At 35.7% G+C, this 15,636-nt stretch overlaps 1 protein-coding gene across 2 annotated transcripts in view; it reads right to left on the bottom strand.

The window, feature by feature from the left end:
• The window catches only part of ATP9B (ATPase phospholipid transporting 9B (putative)), a 154,151-nt gene that overhangs the window by 56,065 nt on the left and 82,450 nt on the right, over positions 1-15,636 (bottom strand). For both annotated transcript variants that reach the window (XM_032101826.1, XM_032101834.1), the window contains exon 11: positions 13,287-13,363. In XM_032101826.1, the coding sequence (XP_031957717.1) occupies positions 13,287-13,363 (77 nt within the window). The remainder of the gene's footprint in view (positions 1-13,286; positions 13,364-15,636) is intronic.

Here is a 15,636-nt window from a genome sequence, read left to right as displayed (position 1 = left end):
ACAAAGGGGACCTAACAAATTGACAGCTAGTTCTTCCATTTGCGTAAATTTAGGGAATTATAATATACCTACACTTCAGAGCATGCGGCTGACTGGTCTAAAAAACTTTTTCATACAGAAAACTGCACAAATGTTGTATTGTCATGGTAGGGACTGAATTTGTGAGTTTTATATATGGCACACTATGTTTAATAATATTTCATAAACGGTATGGGAACCTTACAGCTTTTTCAAAGACATCCTTGAAATTGAATATTGGAAAATGTATACCTAAAGAAATCCAACATTTCCTTACTCCACATTAAAAAGAAGGTGTTAGTAACTCAGCTCCTCAGAGACTATCTAGATTAAGCTATTAGAAGAGATTATTACATTTTGTAACGAGTTTAATCTCACAAAGGGCTGGGGTAAGAGAGGTCAGAGCTAAGGTTATCAAAACACATAGCAATTTTTTCATTAAGAATATAATTAAATGAATGAAGCCAAGAACCCAGAAAGTTTAAGCTTAAAGTTTCACAACTTTATTTTATCTCATACGAAAGCAAGTTTAAAGACAGTTTAAAGGGTATGTTTTCCTTCCGTCTTACTCAAGCTTAAATTGAGAGGTGCATGTGAAAATGTCTTTCCATGTAAATTACATATATTTTATTACACGTTGATATTTTAAAAGTTAATGAAAGTTGGAAAAAAACTTCAGTGAGAAACAGTGATACATTAAGTTGGTGCTTATGTCATAGAAGTAGATGGAAATCAGAGCTGCAACCTTTCTTCATGGAAATGTAAATGAAGTAATACAGTAGATACAATACATAGATTATTAAAGTGACTGAGGCAACTTTATGAAGATGGATTAGCCAATAAATGCAAGAGAATGAATAAAAACTCTCGAATGAGGAATTAAAATTGGCAGTATGCTGTGATTCATTAATTGGTGGAGCATTTCTACAACCTCCCTCCTCCTCTGCTATATATACTCCAATTCCATCATTAAACCTGGCTCAGCACAGGTCCAAATACAAACACAACCATCCAGGTATTCTTCCACAGGAAATCAGGTAAAACAAAAAAAAATGAACAACCACACAACACAAAGCATCTCAAAGTTTATCTGGAAGCATTTACATCTGAATCCTATTCATAAGGAATATGAATGTATAGTTACATATAATAGTGTTCAAGAAAAAATGGAAAAATGTGTGAGAAAGGAACTGAGAAAAAGACAGAGTATTTTGACTGCATCAAACTTTTGTCTCTGTCCCTAGCTATCCCTGAGTATAAAATCCTGTTAGCCTGCAAGCTGAGAAGAAATGTTTCAAAAAGTCTGAGATATATATTGAAATAAAAACTTTTTATGTTCACTTTAAAATTAAAGAGGAGCTTGAAAGCTGCTACATACGGTGGGAAAACAGCAGTTAGTCTCCTTGAAGATTAATTGAATGTCAGAATATAAGGGAAAATGCCAAAGAAAGGGGAGTGAACCTTCTTTGAGTCTGAGTAGAAATACCCAAAATACATCCAGAGCAAATGTCCACAACTACTTAAGGAACAGAAAAAATAAATCTTCTCAATGAAGACTTCTAGATAAGATTTGATGTACAACTTCTTACTAGCATTATGTAAAAAACATCAATTTTCAGACTCAAATATGTAGTAGAAATTATGACATGAACTCTAGAATTTCTAGGTAAATTTTAATGCACTGCTGTATTTACAAATAAAACTGTCCTTCTGAAATAAATAACAAACTTTTTAGAAGAAGAATATCAACAAAAAGGATTTTAAGATGTTTCTTAATTTTTTTCTCTAGACAGTCACATGTTATTCAAAATTTATATAATGTCTCTGTTACTACTGCCTCCTGTCCTAAAATAAAATATGTTTCAAGACAATTCAACAGAACATGTTGCTTTGACATTATCCTTGGGATCATATGAATAAAAAAGGTTGTGGAATAATATTGTCCATAATATAGAGATCAGAAGTATTTAATTGTCTTTCTGCTCAAATATACCAAAGAGCTGTAAATATGTACAAATGCACATACATAATACATATTTTGATTTTTGTACTTAATTCCAAATCTGTTTATACCCACAGAGAGCATAATACTTCAAAAATTCTGCTTTCCTAAGGTTTAAGAGCTGAATTTCATTATCGGAATTCAGCAATCAAGTGGGGGGTGTGTGTGCATGTGTGCAGGATGCTGGTTTTATTAAACAAAACCTCATCTGAACAACAAAAATTAACTTTATAATATCACTGTGTTTTTGAGTTTTTTTACATCATTAAATGTATCAGCTGAAATAGCCTTATTTCTATTAAGCAAGGAACAACAACAACAAAAAACCTTACCAGAGAAGTCAACTCCTTCTTTTTGTGTTTATCTTCTTAAAGACATTTTATGAACCATTTCATACTTAACGGTTTGCAAGCAATCCCAACACTTGGGAATTGTGTGAAAAGTTGCACAGATTGACAGATGAAGTGAAAAGGTCTGTATTAATTTTCCAAATAAAGAAATGCACGGAGTGGTATTTCACTACGATTATACTCTAAAGTACCAATTAGAACGCATATCAGAAACTAGAGCAAGTTGACACTCTACAATAAAGCAAATAATTTCCAGTTGGAGGGGCAGAAAATGTTAATATGCAATGTTCAAGACTACAAGAATCTTCGTAAAAGGAAGTAGCTAATAAGGTTTAATGATGCATGTCAGGAAGCCACAGTATGTAGGGAAACACAGCTGGCTTCATTTTGTAAACTATTTGATATACACATCTTTCTAGTTCACGATTATCAGCTGTGCAAGTGCCACAGGGGACAGTTTAGCCTTCAGATCAGGATATTCTTCTTGTTCTCTAAATTACAAGTAAAATACATTAATATAATAGGGTGCTGTAGGCTAGTGCCCTGACTAAAGCTTATCAGCTTACAAAAAAGATTAGAGAACTCTTCTGTAAGATTCAGTTTGAACAATCTCAGCAGAATAAACAGGCTGAAGAATACTGAAATAATAAATGTATTTATTATTAATACAAATCTACTCACATTTTTGAATGTCAGATTAAGCCCTGAAAGTTGCTAAAATAAACATGAAATGTCATTTATATTAATTCATACCATTTCATGATGCATGTACTTGTTTTATTATTAAATTAATATTAATAAAGAAATCATGGGTATTATGGATAGATTGCAGCTATACAAAGCAGTATGCCTCCTGCTTTACTGCAATCCAAGTTGCTCAGTGACTGCAATATGCAGGTGACAGCAATTAGCAGCAGATGACAGAAGCACTTTGAATTTGTACCAGATGGCAGCTAAGGGTCATTGGAAGCTAGCAGACCTTCCACAAGGAAACTGTTGTGTAGCACAACTATAAAACTCTTCAGTACTTAGAAATTAATAATTCAGTTTCTCCAAGGAAATTGGAAAGTTAAAATAGAATATAAAATATTATGCAAGGCATTAAAAGCTCACCTAGTGTTTACAGAATTAAATATATTTAAAAATAAAACACCGCATACAGAGCATATCCTAACCTCACAATAGGCAGAGTCATTACAAAACTAGTAGGAACATCAGCTAATGTATTTGCTGAACGATTCAAACCTGTGTCCCAAAGGAAGGGCTACATAAACACACTTTTTCTTCTGAATACATGCTTCAATGCAAGAGGAAAAAAAGGCCAGGGGAAGGTGCATACATGGAATACAACACTTTAATGGGTACCCCTCCATACTTCTGCCAGTGGCCTCAAAAGTACTGTTTCACAGCTCAAACGCAATTAGGCGCATCTCATTTGCAAAAATTAATTCCCACAACCTCCAAATTTATAAATACACGTGAATTTCCTTCAGTTTTTTTTAGCTGCAAATCGAGAGTGAGATCCCCTAAGATGGAGCACAGCCCTGCACTAGGTACTGCATAAACTACCTCTACAAGCCAAGGAACTGACAAATTGATTTGAGCACAAAGGAGAAAGTAATGATACAGTAATAGCTGAAACAAAAACCCAAAAGTGAGAATAAGAGGTGGACATACAGCCAGAGAACCTTTGGGAATTTCAAAATTATGTTTAGATAAGGTCAGTGAAATGGCTACTCAACTGCTTATGGGGAATCCCTACACATGCATAGAACTGTTAAGAAATCAATCATGTATTCACAAGTTGAAGTCAACAACTCGATAGCAAAGCAGATGAAAGATACATGAGTTGCGATGAAAGTAGCACTAAAAGGAAGGTGACAGGGCTGGACAGGCTAAGGAGGAACACATGGAAGGATGCAGATAAGAGCTGAAGAGGTGAACCTGCAGAAAATGAGTGCACACTAACCAAGACAGCATTTTTCAAGGTAAACAAATTGTGACACATTATTATTTGATAATTTCATCTTATTAAAGACTTAAACTTTCTTCTTCACAAATGTACTACATTGTCAGAGAAAAAAAAAAGCATGAGTAAGATGTGTAAAGAGATGAAAGGAAGAAAGAAAGGGGTAGGTGGAACTAGTAAATGTATTAGAGAGACCAGAGTAACAGGGTGGAGAAGCAGAACAAGGCAAGGGGGAAGATAGTCAGAAGAAAGGTAAATTGAATACAAAGCAGAGGACTGGTGCTGGCTGAATCACATCATGAAACAGAGACCATACATATAGAAGGGAATCATGACAAACTGAATCAAACAGTTTTTCGACAGTTCTTTCAAAAAAACCGAGATAAACAACTGTCCAACCACTGTCAAACTTAAACTAGAAAAAGAGCTCTACATGGTAGGCAGAACAACAACAACAAAAAAAAAGCCTATCCCTCAAACCCAGTAGGCATCAGTAAGAATCTTATTTTTTTCTCTTGAGCTGAGTCACAAGTCATCTATCTTTGCTTTTATAAAAGAAAATATTTGAGTGGATTCCTTGGAGACTATGAGATTAAGAAAAGATTCCACAATGTCTCCAAATCATAAAAGAAATGAAACTGAGTGCTGTTTTGTATAAACAGTATTTTGGGATACATTCCAAAAGATATGATGGGAAGGGAATGAGCTTTTAGAATATGAAGAGCAATCCACTCTTTACAAACTAATCCACAATCTAAACCACATTATTTTCATCTGATACAAGCAGGAATGCTGATTTTAGTGCTAAATGCATCCACAGGCTTGCTCTCTGAACTGAGGTAAAAAAGAGAGGCAAAGATTGTATTTGTTAAGAATATGACAAGCTTGTTACTTCAAGCATGCAAACACAACTCAGTAAATTATCTTAGTTATGATCACTATGTTCAGCCTACATCAAAACAAATACTATGTCCTGGTATGGAGAGAACTTTCCTTTCTCTCTAGATATCCATCACTGTAGACTGAGATTTCAAGGCATGTGAATCATGATGGTTACTGAGCCTCCAGTACATAGAGAAATACATCAGACTTCAGCTGCATAAATTATTGAGTCACATAAATGAAAACCTCAAAAGATTGTTTTTTATACTTGCTCTACACAAAAAGAAGGCTATCCAATAATAACAGTAAACAATAATTAATGCTTGTAAAGCATCCAAATACAAGCTGTGAAAATCCAATGAGCATCTATTTTAAGAATGCTCTGCAGGTCTTAAAGATCCTAGTTTCTGACATTTAGGACATCCCTCTTTCATAATAATTGTAAAAAATAATAATTAATATAATTTGAACTTACCCATCACTAAAACTAATATCTCTATTCCTTCTTATATAATTCCTTTCCATATTGGAAAAAATTAAGTTTATTCAGAAAAATATGAAAACAATGGCAGAAATCACAAAAATTATGCAAAAGTATATAGGCTTTTCCTAATAACAACTAGAGTTCTTAAAGACCTTAGGCACACCTGACTTTCCACACAGTTGCAGCATCAAGTTTTGGAACTGTACATTTCAGAAACATGTTTGCATGGATCTTTAATAAGGAAAAAATAATTCCAAAAATAAGGTTTCAGATTTCCAACAAAATACACACAGTAAGGAAAAAAAACCACACCAAAAAGTGCTCACTGTGGTACGTTGCTCTTATTAGAAAATATCCAGTGCACAGAATATAACACTAATGTAGGAAAACACACAACAGCCTCCTTCCACAACATCAGTATTTTAGTTGCCATCACTTTGGCTTGCTCACTGCCAACAAAGTCTCACACGTAGAGCCTTCTGAAGGTGGTGCAACTCTAAGCCATGGGATGAGGTTCCAAGTACCCTCTGAGAGGCTGTGCCCTTTGCTCCACCCTCCCAGCAGCTGCATTTTGCCAAGGGCCTGATTAAATTCTGAAAGGCAACAAAGCCATAAGGAGCAATGTAAAGGTAAGAGCAAACTTCCTCAGCTGATTAGCAGCAGTGGAGACAGCAGCTGAGAGGAAATAGCCATCAGGGTCTGCCTCTTTGAGAGCTCACTGGGATACTCCACGCAAGCCAACTGTGCAGGGAATCTCCCTTCTGCACTGTCTCCTATAGAATGATGACATTTCAAATGATTTCTTTATTTTACCACAAATCATTCATTTTAGCCTAGTTTGCTACAGGTAAAATACATGTAATTTCTGCTGAGTAAGTAACAGGTTGTTGCTATTCCACAACTTGATCAATTTTAAGAATTGTTCTGTTTTGTGAGATTAATCCATTTTAATAGATAATAGAGTACTCCAGAAATGGTATACTTCACCACTGATCCTTCCTTAAACACCAGTGTGAAATGACATTGAACTACTGAGATAAATTCTAACATGTTCTAAAAATACTAAGATACCAAATTCCAAGCAACTTTTTAAATGGAGTCTCCAAAATCATAAGAGAGAGATCACAGAACATCAAGTAACATTCTTCATGAAAATCACAAGAATTTAGGACTCCAAGTTAGACATGGCTTTTGGCTTCTCATTCACATTCAGGAACATATCAATTTTTATCTTTCTATAGTCTTATAATAGGGAATGAATCTAACATTATAAGAATTTTAAGCTGTGAACAAATTATTTGGCTTTGCAAAATCAGTGGAAGAGTTTGCCATCAACTGTAAAATACACAGTAAACTCAGGATACTGTACACAGAGTACAGCGAGAATTCTCTCTCACTACCAAAGAGCCATTCCCTCACTTGTTCTGTATATTATTGTATAGCAATGATTTTGTTTAGAACTAAACTGTATATTGTTGCCCATACTTTGCCATGCAGTAGGATTGTAAACAGAAAGTGGCACCAATTGAAAAAGGACAGCGATTCAACATCCATGTCCCAAGCAGCAGTACCATAACACAGCACAGCCAACCTCTTCAGCTTGTGCAGCATTCAGGCTGAGTGCCTCAGACACCACAAAGCAATGTAGTGCACCACACTACTTACATGCAGCCAGAAAAGACCTATCACATGCCTTGGTATACCAATTGCATGATACATTTAATTGTTGGCTTCAGAACAAATTAGAAGTTAGGGCATAGGTTATTCTGTAATTTAACTTGTGAATTGATAGCAGGCCACATCATGGAAGAACTTCTTCTCCAGCTCAGGGATGTAACAGCAAAGTAGGTAAGCAAGTGATGATCTAATATTTTTGAGATGCCAAAGAAAATACATTAAGATCAACTTTACTCTAAGGCTATAGGCATCATGTGCACGCAAACCCACAGACATCATGTGCACACAAACCCAAAATTAGCAGTTTTAGAAACTAAGAGCACTGTAAAACATTCCACTAGGTTGGATGAGAAATGAAGTTGAATACCTTAAACTAACCATTCTCAGTTCCTGCTTCTTCTGTGGCTCTTCTGCTCTCCCCCCACCCCACCTCCTTTATCACTCGTGCCTCAGTTTCCCATTTGTAGTACTACCATTTTATTTCTTTTGAGAACACAGTAAAGAAGAGAATAAAAATATATACACTGCTATATGAAAAGCACTGCTAATGTGGATAAAAGTACCCCACCAAGTCTCTGAAAAGAAGCAGCGTACTGTAAATCCAGGAATGAACAAAAACCCCCAGTACAACAGACTGTTTGCATGAAGTGAATTCTGTCTACATATACACTCAGTGAAGTCAATCAAGACATTCAGTCTTACTGTCTTCTTATTGTCTTAATATCATGGTATAAATCTAGCATTCTTCCAGTTTTCTATATATGAAAGAAAACTGAAAACCTCAGCTTCTTTATGTGGAATTACATTTTTTCCATACTAGTCATCTAAGGATTGAAATTCCCACTTTGACACTCTTGCTATTTCAGTTCATGGAGTTAAAGGTAATTATAGTAGGTAGATGTTCTCGCCGTCTCGGAGTAAAGGACACAGAAATTTTGTCTTAGGTTTGCCAAAACTCTGCTGACTGTTTCCAAGCATCAATATTCCTACATTCTAATTTTGGAACAACAAAGGTGCCTCCTCTGCCTTTTAGCCTTTTCTTTCCAAACTTTTAAAGAAAAATACCTTTTGTCTTCCTCCTTAGCTAACACTGTTCCATCCTTCTTGCTGAGACACTGTAGGCTTTTCAAGGCGCTACTCTCTTTCCTTTGCACAGAGATGACAGCACATGGAGAGAAAAGCATCAACAACACTATTATATGTATTTCCTTGTGGCCTGATCCCACGAATTCTCCTGTACACCAAGAGACGGATTCTTGTACTTCATGGGAAGCTGGTAGTTAAGCACTTTCTTGGACAGAAGCTCTGTGTCAAGGCACAAGCGAAGTATGGGGACTACATACTACCTGTAAGTGACAGCTTTTTCAGTTTTATCCAATACAAAGAAAAGTTTTTAGGAGGATTAACTACAGCACACAATACTCCAATAAAAAGTGTGGCATAAACATTTTTCTTATAAATCCTTAACATTTGCCATGAAGAGCCACATAACAATTTTCACTGCTCTACTTTTACCCTGACCCTTCAGACATAGAGCCAGAGAAAGCCCTTCTTCTCAAACAGACTACGAATATCAAATTATCTATTTAGTAAAAAAAATATGCTGGGCTCTTGCACAACAATGTAGCAGCAGGATAACGTCAATGCCCTTATGAAGCTCTGAACAGAAATGCAAGTTGGACTTAGAAATGTCAGCCTTTGGGGTGGAACAGATAAGAACGGCTTACTAGAGCCACTAATAAGATGCTGGACAACCTAATTTATTGACATTCAAAAAAATGTGTCAAGGCAGGAGAAGCATGTATTCTGAGTATTGAAAAAGCTATGCTGAACAGGGAAATCGGTGAAGTGGCATCAGTTTCTGGGAACACATGAATCTGCTCCAGCCACTCCATTTCACTCCAAATAAAGAATTGGAGGGAGGGGTGTCCTTTTTTAGCAAATATTTTTCAAAAATCATCCTCATAAAAAAGGGAGAAAGAGCACAGATAAAAGCCTTTTAAACACAGCGAAGTAAATTTGGTCACAAAACACCAGGAAGAAATTTTTAGGGAGGAGAGAGAGAATGAGAGAGAGAGAGAGAGAGAGAGAGAGAGAGTGAGCAGTAAAATGATTTTGCCTCAGTTTACTAGAATAGCAAGACTGTTTTCAAATAATCAAGAGCAACACATACACATAAAAAAACCCAACTACCCTTTTGAGACTTTCATTTGCTAAAAAAACCAAATCAAAACAGCAAACAAGCAACAAAAGCAGGAACCACAGAAGTAGTTAGCTTTCAGGCTAGTTAAGAATTAGGGTAAAAACAATATTACTGTTTTGATGAACACTAAATGGTTACTATGAAGTTTTACTTCTGATGTTAAAATTTAACAGCAGATGTAGAATTCCATAAAATAAGGGGACAAAAAAAGTGTTTCGAATGCCGCTTATAAGGATTAGCAAAATTAAGACTATTTTTATACTAATCTGAAGCACACTAGGCAGATTACATGCTGTAACTCCTTTAGAGAGACTACCGATTTCTCAGGAGATCCATTTATGATAATTTCTACTTGTTTGGATGCATTACTGTGTACATTCTGGGTGTATATATATTGCAAAGTCCAAGTAATTTTAATGTTTCAATCTTAGTACACAAAATACATTACCTGGAATTTATTTCCATCTCCTGCCAAGGACACTGTGCTTTTTTAACTTAACCCCCAAAATCTGCTTCCATTGATGGAAACAAGTCACATTTGCAGAAGGGCTGCACTAACAGCCTTGCTTTCTATGAAGACGAAAGCTGCAAAAGCAACTCTGAATTTAGATAAAAAAAAACTGTTCTGCTCTTGAAATAGGTAACAATGAGAACACTGCAAAATGCCAGACAAAATAAATAAATAACCTTAGTTTGTTAATTTCCCTCTTGGTTAATTAACACCTGTAAATGACCTTTAGCATTGACAAGTCCAACTTCATCCAGAAAGCCAAGGTTTAAGAATATCTATCCAAATAGGATTGATTACTGATTACAGCATTGTGAGGAGCACAATTCAATCTGATTTTTTTTTTTTCTTTAAAGGCTGGAACTGCATTCCTGAGTAAGCTGATGTGACTGCCAATGAGGTAAAATGCAGAGAGTCATTACACCATAATGTTGATGTTACCACTTCTACATTTATCTGAAGCACAGAACATATATCATTTTAGACTGAAATTAAACCTTGCCAGAAATAATTTTTCTTTATATTGTTGGAATTAAAAACATATTGAATTGATCCATTAAGAAAATTCTATGCTCTCTATCTTTGTGTTTTTCAGACTGTGTCTGCATCCTTAGGCAATGAAACAATTTTTACAATTGTAATAAAACAAGTAAGTGTTGACTTTAAGTTAAGAAAATTGTTGCTTGAATGACTAAATACTTCAGCAAACACAATAAATCCTTCTAAGTTTAACATACAGATAAATCCCATGCTTGAACAAGTACATAAATTTCACAATTTTTCTTGTGCAAGTTTTCTTAAACTTATTTCAGTTTTAGTCTTCTGCTGAGTGTTTATAGAGCAGGTCTGCATCTCTAAATTTTAATATTGGTTCATTCAAAAAGCATCTACCCTTAAGAAGGAAAACTAAATATCTACCATTAGAAAAAACAAGTTTATAGTACAAAGTACAGCAGTAATGTTACTCTCCAGCAAGAAATACAACTGTAACACTTATCTGTATTTCAATGAAAAGAGGACTGATAAAAGAGTCAGGTCCATGTATTTCTTGCTTATTTCTGGACATATGAGTTTCAGTTTGACACGGTAATTTGGGAATCTTAGATCTCAGTGTTTTCTTTCTCTCAGAGAAAGAAGACACCAGCATCATTGAACTATATTCCCAACAAGAGTGTATCAACAGATTTTACAGGAAAATCTCTAAAATGCTATTTTTATTTGTTTTCAAAGAGCAGCAGAGAGAGACAATGTGCCATTTAAAACCAGTTTCAAACAGTATTTGAAACAGTTCTTTCCTAAAGCAGAAAAGGCAGCAGACTTATTTCCTCTCAAGTTTGTAGCAATAGCACAATTGATCTATTTAATTTTAATTTTGTTTCAGCAAGTTGGATGCAAATTTCTTTTTTTTTAATGTTCAAATCCTTAATCTCTCAACTGTAATGTATCTTCTACTCTCAAAGGCTATTTTAGACTCCCTTTGCCCTCCTTTTGGCTCCTAATGCTACATACCCTACCTAACATGTAACCATTATTGTCAACCTTGAGTAAACATAGGGAGATTCCCAAATACACAGAGGAGGAATGAACTGAGTTCTGTTTGTCTACCTTCTGCATGGCTAGCCAGCGCAAAATATCACTTACAGGCAGCAAGCATCTTATCATACAGAAGTATGCAAACCAAACTCATCCTATGGTAGAAGAAAGAGACAGTAAGATGCAGACTGCACAGAAAGGTACAGCTAAAACTGTATCTTATAAACGATGACAACGATTTTTTACAGTGCAGTACTCCATTTTATCACTTACTCTGCTGTGAGAGCCATAAGTCTTTTTCTGTTTTCAGTTCCCAAATTCATCCTTACTGGCCATCTTACATGTTGGTTACTGCTTTAAACAAGGTTGCTTAGTCCACAGAGACAAAATCCCCATGCCAATATTTTTGTTGAAATAGTCACACACAAAAAATTTAACATTTACTAAAACCCTAAGACACCTCCAGAATCTGTTGAATTTGGGTAATGCATGTTACATTTATGCATACTCCCCTATCAATTTACTACATTAAATAATTTCATTTTAAACACCTGTGAGAATTATTTATTAGTCAGAAGTTGTTCAGAATTCTTGAAGAAGATTCTGTTACTAAAGGGCTCGTCTTTGTATCAGGTAGAATAGAAAATAACCATACACCACAAACATTCTGATTCCATTTTATTCTATTATTTTAAATGCATGTTACAAAGATCAAAATAATAGAAGGCCATCTTAATCCACGTAATGGTACATATCACCTGTCTCAGTCAATGAGACATTTAAAAGCATCTCTTTATTAGAAACACAAATCAATACACTCAGGGGACTGCAATAACTGCTTCAAGCAATTTGTATTATCATTTCACTCTCGATGTTCCTACTCAGAGCAACTTAATATGAATGGCGTGAAAATGGCAACCTGTCACAGTTGATTTTTTTTCTAAACCTCTTGCAATCATTCTTTCCTTTCTTAATATAATTATCATCTTACAAAACACAGGTCTAGGTTGTAAGGTACAGCACGCAGCTGAAGTTTTATTTCTTTAAAATTGAGGGTGCTCCCCAACTTACAATAGAAACATTACTGATTAAGTGAAGAGCTATTTGCTTTGTTTAGAACTGTAAGAACCTTGTATAGAGGCAAGCACTGAAACTTCTGGTATCTTCTCAACAGAAAAATCTCTTGAAAATGTTTTAATTGCTTGCAAAAATCCCTGAAAGTGTGTTCTGGGTACTGACTGGAACCTAAGTTATCTTGTTCTACCACCACTGGTAGCCCAAATAAACTTTAGTAGTCTGTTATAAACACTCCTTAAAACTACTATGTACCCTTAGCGAAATACTTTACAGTAAAATAATCTGGGAGAAGTGAAAATTAATATGTAGCTGTGAGACAGAATTATTTGAGTCTGAAGATGCACATTGATACTTCAAAGACAAATGCCTCCATAAGTACCTCTAACACTTCTAGCAAAAGGAAGAATAATTTTACTTTCAAAAGGAGGCAGTGGCAGAATTCACTTCTTGTACCAAAATTCAAGACAGTTCAGCACACGTGAAACATATCACAGTAAAAACTTGTAGATTTTGGGTTTAGGTACATCTATTTTTAAGTTTACTGAGAACAGAATCTGGCAATCCCAGAGTAAGTCTAACTTACCTTATTTTTTGGATTGGATGTGTTCATTACGCTTCGTGTTTCCTTGCCTGTGTAAATAACAACACCAATTACAGTTCCTGAAAAACAAACAAACAAAACCCCAGAGGTGTCAAGTAAATAAGAAAAAATTTTTCCAAATTAAAACTTGCACTAATTTAGTTCCCTAAACAAATCAATTGTATGAAAAAGCCCCAACATTTATGCATAACACTGTGAGTGCTTTTTTTCAGAATATACAATGAAGAATCATTTTAACTTCTGCAATAAACACCCATAAAGATGATAACAGGCTTTCCTTCTTTTTTATGGGAACAGTACTTCCAATGGAACTGGTTAAAAACTTGTACTTGAACTTAAAATTTCCTCCAACTGTTTTCAGCAGTTAGGACAGCATAAATAACTGCACAGGGAATAAAAAAATGAGTAAAGTGGTGCTGAACACATCATACACCAGTTGCCTGCTACCTCTGCCATCTATAATGACGTGAAATCTGGTTCAGCCAATTAATTACTTTGATAGAATGTCACACAGAAATATTCTCTTTATTAGCTTATAAAAATGATCCCCAAGTTTTAATTGTCTTTTAGTCAATTTTTACAGCATGGTATAGGAAAATTTGGCTTCAGCATCACTAAGTAAATTTTTATATTAAATAAAACTCTATTTTTTTATTAATATGCCACTATACCACTTTCTTGCATTAAGAAAAACCCCTTATTTCTATTACTTTGTTAAGCGACCTGAAATGGCTTTATGGCAGTACAAGCAATAACGTGATTTTTTTGGTGGTCACTATGCTATAAAGAAATAATAAACATAACTATTCAGAAACTCCCTGCTCAGAAAACTTTAAAAAAAGTAGAAGTATTACATGTTTGTCTGACATTAACCTAACTTGTCTTTGGCAATCAGAGCCACAGTAAGATCTGCTACCACTACTCTTGTAGCATAACAGGTCATAAAAAATCAAAGAAACACCCAAACACAAAAAAGATGATAGTGAAAGACATTTGCAATAAAGATGATTGCATTTACTCAAAAATAAGAATGTGTCCTGGTTTAATTCCAGATGGCAACTTGCTTTTATGCAGCTGCTCACTCACTTCCTCCCCAGAGCACCAATGATGGGATGGGGAAGAGAATAAGGAAAAAAAAAATAAAAAGAAAATAAAACCAACCAAGCAACCAATCCTTCCCCTCCAAAAAACCCCCACCACAACTCATGGGTTGAGATAAGAACAGTTTAATGATTGAAACAAAGTAAAACTTAACAACAATACTAGTAATACTCATGATACTATTAATGATTATAAATACTGTAATGAGAAAAAACCCAAAAAACCCCGAAGACCCAAGTGAAGGAAGTGATGCATAGTACCATTGCTCACCACCCATTGATCAATGCACAGGCCACCCCAAAATTCCTCCGATAGTCACTAATCCATAATTTCTGAACTCTTTCTACTGTCCCCAACCAATGTCCACACATCCCTTCGGGGTACTTTATTTTGGAGTGATCCTGAGCTGACCTCTGTCTAATAGTCAGCTGCATAAAACTAACCTACTGGACAATACCCTGTAGGGAATTTCCTTTTGCACACTCCACCAACCTCTGCCTTTGTTGGGGTCTCCTCCCCTGCCATGGAGCCCTGGGAGATGGGCCCTGGGGGGGAGGCACGGGTTTTCCCTGCCCCTGGTCACCTTTTTTTCGCATTGGTTGGTTTGTGTTCCCTGATAATGCCAAGGACCCTGGGGTCCCGTGACTGGAGAGTTCCTGAGCAGAGCCCCGGCCACGCGGCTGGAGAAATAAACATCTCTGAAACATCTACCACGAATCTGTCCATATATACTTCGCTTTCCATGAGACTCCTGGTTTGATATATGCTTGTTATAGTAATCCCTGCTGCAACATGCCTTCACAGCTGTTTAGTTTAATAGAAGTTGGGGAGGACTCTACATTCCAGATGGCACATTTCTACAAAGTTTCGCCTGGCTAGGCTGCTGCAGCTCAGAAAAACAAACTGTCCTACTTGTCTCGTATTTTGCTCCTTGAAAAGTTGGTTCCAAAGGTGAAAGTCAGATAAATTCCATTTTGACTACTGAACTTAGAGCAGAATTTTGGTTAGACCTGACTAAACTGCTGCTTATAACAAGTTGTTTATCTAAGTCTTTAAACTTTCTGGTGTTAGCACAATATCAGTGGTAAATAAGTATTCCTTAGTTCTGAAGTACATTGGTGTAGGGAACTCCATCCCTAGTTTCAGTGTTGTCCCACAGTGGTCACACCAGGGACAATTCTGGTGTCCAATAAAATGAACTGAATCCAATCTGGGATTTCTGGAAGCACAG

This window comes from Corvus moneduloides, chromosome 1 (assembly GCF_009650955.1).
Source record: "Corvus moneduloides isolate bCorMon1 chromosome 1, bCorMon1.pri, whole genome shotgun sequence".
Classification (NCBI taxonomy): Eukaryota; Metazoa; Chordata; class Aves; order Passeriformes; family Corvidae; genus Corvus; species Corvus moneduloides.
The sequence above is the reverse complement of the archived record's forward strand: the minus strand, read 5'-3'. Positions and strand labels throughout refer to the sequence as shown.